This window comes from Daucus carota, chromosome 1, assembly GCF_001625215.2.
Source record: "Daucus carota subsp. sativus chromosome 1, DH1 v3.0, whole genome shotgun sequence".
Classification (NCBI taxonomy): Eukaryota; Viridiplantae; Streptophyta; class Magnoliopsida; order Apiales; family Apiaceae; genus Daucus; species Daucus carota.
The window spans coordinates 38,807,799-38,813,412 of record NC_030381.2 but is presented as its reverse complement, the minus strand read 5'-3'; the positions used below and the strand labels follow the sequence as shown (position 1 = coordinate 38,813,412).

Here is a 5,614-nt window from a genome sequence, read left to right as displayed (position 1 = left end):
TAAAAAAATTTAGGATGAAACAAAGAATTATGAAATATTAAAAAACTATAGTATAATATTGTTAAAAGGAAAAGCATATGTCAAATTTTATTTTATTTTTTACTAAAATAGGCCTAAAAATTTGATTCGCCTAAGGCCACCAAGAGTCTTGAGCCGGCCCTGCTCTCACTTGTTCGGTTTTACTGTAGTTTTATCCTCTCTGAATCACTGTAGGTCGGCCTGGGCACCTATGTCACTGGCCTCTTAAAAAAAAAATGCCAAAGTAAAATTTGATATATTAATAATTTGGATAAAATAATGATTTCTCCCAATTCCAGTTTTAATCAATTGAATAAACTAATAATATCACTTTATATATAATATAATTCTTACTCCATTCTTTCCTGGAGAAGTAGGCGGCTCAAATATTGGGCTTCATCAAGAACCTCTTCTCCTTCGGAATTAGGTGTGTGTGAGACTTTTTATTAACAAATACATTTTCTATTACACAGAAAATAAACTTCTAAATTATATTGAACCTCAATTATTCAGAGGGAGTTGGGCTCCATGGAGCCTAAAGATTTTGGAATCTTTGAACACCCGTTGGATTAAAACAAAATAAATGTTTTTATTTTAAAAAAGCATGTTAATTGTCCTACACGTGTTCTAAGGGGATTGTATTCTACTCTGACTCCTCATTCACTATCCTGCTTTTTGCTTCCATTTATATACTGTTATACCCAATTAATGTCCGGCAAATTCTCTCATAAATCAAATCAAATCACAAAATATAGAAACGCTTTCTCCTCTAAATCAAATCAAAACGCAGAAGATAGAAGCATGGTAATCAAATATCAAGTGCGAGACTCAGAAAGAGGGCATTGTTCGATTGCCTCCTCTTGGTTCATTAATACAGTAGGAGGAAATAAGAATTATGAGTGACAGAAGCAACCAAACATGAAAAAAATACATTTACCAACACTATCAAATAAAGAAGATAAAAAGAATTTAGATACTTTTTTATTGTTCTTCTTGAATCACTATTTGCAGAACAATGGAAATATGTGACTTTGAGATATAAAAACCATGAAACCACTCTGAATTAGAGTGAAGGACAATAACGAGCAGCAGAACAGGGAGACAAATTGAAGATAAGCATGTTAATAAACTCGCCTGAGCGGAAAAAGCAACATCTGGAGATGTCACCTGCTAGCAAGTGACAGTTACAGTTTCACAGATAGCTTATACAGGAGAAGCTAAGTATCCAGATTATTCTGTCAAAATATTAACTTGCTTTGGAAAAAGTCTTGCTTAGATTGGAAAGAAATGAATGATCCAGATAAAGGACTCCAAAACTCCAAATATTTATGATCTCCATAGAACTTGGATCTATTTAGAGGTCAAAGAAACATGCCCTTCATATACTCCTCAAGCTGTGGAAGGCTCTGATCGTCATCATAATTGTACATCAGTGGCACTATCCTTGCCAGATTCAGACACCCTTTAATGAAAGTTTTTGAATATGGATTTGGAGAAAAGCACTCCTTGTTCAGACGTTTCCATGTATCAGAAATCATGTTCTCAACATGTTTTCGGGCAGTTTCAACCGAAACTTCTTGATGTTCTTTCATGTAGCAAGTCACGTATGACCCGTCATGGCCTTTCTGATTTTCATCCTATCAACAAGGTTGCATAGGTAGTGCCGCATTCAACATCACATCTATAAATCAAAAAATCTATTAGAAAAATCAGGAATATTTGTTACCTTGGCACTGCCCAAATCGTCCCAGAGTCTAAGAATGGCTGCTGTAGATGATAACATACTAGCATCGCTATTTATCAATTGATCAGCTTGTTCTCTTGTCGAACCATCTCCTATGAGAAAGAACAAGTGTACTAGGGCGACGTGCACCCCTGAACTAACAATTCCATTATTCAGGTACTCTTCTGCTCGTGGCAAATGCCCCGAAAAAAACCATTTTGATTCATCTAAAAATGCACTGCACAATTTGGACCACTACAGCAACAAATAGAAGTGTTCAATTAGTGAAGTTTAATGACTTTCATTTTCCTTAAACACAAAATATATGAATCCATGTACCGATATCTTCAAGTAGTCTATGGGGTTCAGTCCGTATTTCTTATAAATCTTGTATCCAATCTCATGAGTGATGTTAAGCAGAGAGAGGAAACACTTCTGCATGTAGTCTGGAAGTTGCTCAGCAGCCGCGATATCCCACCTGCATATAATATATATGGTTTTTTCAATCCTTATTAATTGTAATCATATATTGCAAGATTGCAATACAAGTTAATTAAATAATCGTGTAGCTGCAATATTTTAGTTACAACAAGGTATTTGAGGCAAACCTATTGACAGCTTCAGTGAAAAGAGTGAGTTCATCGATGGTCCCATAAAGATCAAAAATATCATCTATGATGTAGATAAGTGAAATAGGTTTTGCTAGCTCGATTCTCTCCTCAGAAAAACTGGGATCTGTCAGCAGAGCCGTAGTCCACATATACCATTTCAGAGGCTGGTCTCTCACTAATTTCAACTCTTGTGCCAATCCTAAGCCATTCCACCACCTAGATGGCATTGATCATATTCACAAAATTATATAATAAATTTATGGTTCTGACGACATAGTAAGAGAATGTTTAAAACATATTTACCTTGAGAATGTACTTAACTCTTTCTCATGTATAATTTGCATAACAGTTAAATCCATAGTTGCTAGTTCCTGCAAGGCCTTTCCATACTCATTGTCAAATACATTTCCGAGAAGATGCTTTCCACTAATCCTTGCAAAACTTTTGTGGTAGGGATGAGATAAGGTATTCCTTATAGTAATAGCCTGGTCATAATCAAGAAACTTCATTCTTTCCTCCAGAAGTTGGCGGCTGAGGAATTCGGCTTCATCAAGAACGCCTTCCCCTTCAATTCTTAGCTGAGACGCTTCATATAAGCTCATCAACGCCTCATTACTATTGCCTGCTATCTCTAGCTCCCTCTTGTTGTTAATGAACTTGTCAAAAGCATCTGCATGTGTTAACATAATTAATATCTAAATTCCTTTATACGAATTATAATAGCTACAATTTCTCTATGAGCTAAGAAAAAATATTGAAAATTAACGTAACCTGCAGACACATAGTAGTGGTGTTGTCTGAACAGTCGGAAACAAAGTGAAACAAAGTATAAATCTTCAACTTGATCCATTGCCTTATACTGGCTGTCGAGGACAAGTTCAATCTCTTCTTCAAACGCATAATCAATCCCTAACCTTTGAACAACGTCTACCATGATCAAACCACGTCCCATGTTCTTCACCATGAGTTCATGCTTAATATCTTTCACATGTTGTGCTAGTTTGAAATGACATTTGCACTGCTAGAAAAACTAGGAGATAGTTAATAATTAATGTGGCACTAAATTTCAACAAAAAATGAGTATGCAAGTGTTATGATTAGTGCAACAACATTGATGTTGGAAACTGTCTGGAGATGTTTGCTAACACTCCGCTTTGTATCCATATTTGTGGTGCGACAGCCCAATTGAGTTTTCCGCAAATTCAAAGCAGAGCTAATCATGTTTGGAGCACAAGAGTGGCTATGAAAATATCATAAAAATTACTCAAAGTAGTTGTGAAATGGTCGTATATGTATGGTGACTGATAAGCTACTGTGGTAGTCGTCTTGTTCTGAAAAAATAGCCTTCGAGAGCATCTGATGCTCCCCGGTCCCTCAATTTTATAAATAAGTTACAAAACTATACTTTATATAATCAAAAAACGGTTTTTCTATGGTGTGCTTGGGCACATGCTAAACGCGAAAATTTTTGTATTTAGATTATTTTGATTGGCTCCTACTTAATAATGGTGGACCCCCTGCAAATATACCGACCACACCAATCAAAATGATCTAAATACAAAAAAAATGCATGCCAATCAAATAAAATCGTAAAAAAAATGAGATGGACCAAGGGAGTAATCGGTAGGGTTGGAGATGATTGCAAACCATCGGCTACAAATAAGAGTAGTGTTACGGACCTGTAGCTTCGCCTTCCATAGAGGAAAAACAACAGCTTTGTCTGGTCATGTGGGTTCAGCGAAGATACTCAAGAGGAAGAACATCTTGGCCACGTAGTGGAGAGAAAATCTACACTTGTCATACTGAAAACACATGATGTACGTTTGCATTTGTAGAAACTTTGTGAAAGCTGTCTGTAGGGCAAGCTGCAGCAGCACATATGTAGAAATAGTCTTAGCTCGTGTCCGAGGGGGGAAAAAATTAAAAATAATTTCTCTCTGTTTCGGTTTTGATCAATTGAATAAATTAATAATATCACTTAATGTATAATCTAGGGAAATCTACAAAACTACCTACATTTTCTTTTATTGTTTTCAAAAATACTACCTTCCAGAATTATTTTTAAAAATACCTTTTCATAAAAAAAAAATTTCGAAAATACTGTTTGCAACTTTTGCAACCTCATTTGCAACTACAGGCGGCGCCAGCCGTGTTGCATCCTGATTTCAAGTTCCAGTTTTCAAATGTCATTTTCGACCTCATTTTCGGAATCGAATATATAATATATATATATATATATATATATATATATATATATATATATATATATATATATATATATATATATATATATATATATATATATATTCGATTTAAAAATTTTCAAAAATACTGTTTGCAACTTTTGCAACCTCATTTGCAACTACAGGCGGCGCCAGCCGTGTTGCATCCTGATTTCAAGTTCCAGTTTTCAAATGTCATTTACAACTATATATAGTTTTCAATTGAATTTAGTTGCAACTGAGGTTGCAAATGAAGTTGCAACTGCAGTTGCAACCTCATTTGCAACTTTTGCAACTTAGGGGTCATTTGTTAAATCTGAATCATATTTTCTGAATGAATGAAAATTCTGAATGAGTATAGTTCTGGATGAGTTCAAATTGGATCATTTGTTAAATTGAGATCTGAATGACTAAATTTTTTAAATTAAGCTTATTTCATAAATATTGTAATTAAATGGCAAAAACTTATAATTGATAATTTCATTAATTTAGCTTGAAAGAATATAAAATAAAAATTATTTAGCAAAAAGAAAATATAAAATACCAATTTTCAATATAATAACGAAAATATGCATTAGAATATTGATTATTATCAAGTATAAGATTCAAATCTCGTTAATAAAAATTAATTATATATACTATTAATTCTACAATCATAAATATATTCTGATGTCATAAATTATATGTTAAACTTATATTATATCAAAACGAATATGTGATAAATTAGCAGAAGGTTGATATCTGAACCATCCAGTCATATTTTATAGCCTCCATCGTCCAGCTACATTTTGTTCTCGTCCAGCTAGTTACAAAGTAAACAAACAATCTGGATAACCAACATTTTTGTCGTCCAGATGTATTTGGCTCATCCACCCATTAACAAATGGGACCTTACAGTTTTCAGTTGAACTAGTTGCAATTGCAGTTGCAACAGTTGCAACTTTCCATTTTTATTTGCAACTTTTGCAACCTCATTTGCAACTTTTGCAACCTCATTTGCAACTTTTACGGCTGCGCCGCCCAAGGTTGCAAATGAGGTT

The 5,614-nt window shown here is 34.2% G+C and overlaps 1 protein-coding gene across 1 annotated transcript; it reads right to left on the bottom strand.

The window, feature by feature from the left end:
• Positions 1–1,139: 1,139 nt before the first annotated feature.
• LOC108195795 ((3S,6E)-nerolidol synthase 1) lies at positions 1,140–3,725 on the bottom strand. Its single transcript, XM_017362755.2, has 7 exons — positions 3,463–3,725; positions 3,124–3,370; positions 2,656–3,022; positions 2,350–2,568; positions 2,081–2,219; positions 1,745–1,996; positions 1,140–1,655 (listed from the first exon to the last, which is right to left on the bottom strand). Exons 1-7 carry the CDS (start codon positions 3,571–3,573, stop codon positions 1,380–1,382), a joined length of 1,611 nt encoding a protein of 536 aa, XP_017218244.1. The 5' UTR covers positions 3,574–3,725; the 3' UTR covers positions 1,140–1,379.
• Between the last annotated feature and the right edge of the window lie 1,889 nt (positions 3,726–5,614).

Coding starts and splice junctions, on each gene's coding strand:
- LOC108195795 (XM_017362755.2), bottom strand. CDS start 3,573: ATGATTAGCTCTGCTTTGAATTTGCGGAAAACTCAATTGGGCTGTCGC. Junction 2,220..2,349: donor TTCACTGAAGCTGTCAATAG/GTTTGCCTCAAA, acceptor TATTATATGCAG/GTGGGATATCGCGGCTGCTG. Junction 1,997..2,080: donor TAGACTACTTGAAGATATCG/GTACATGGATTC, acceptor TTGTTGCTGTAG/TGGTCCAAATTGTGCAGTGC.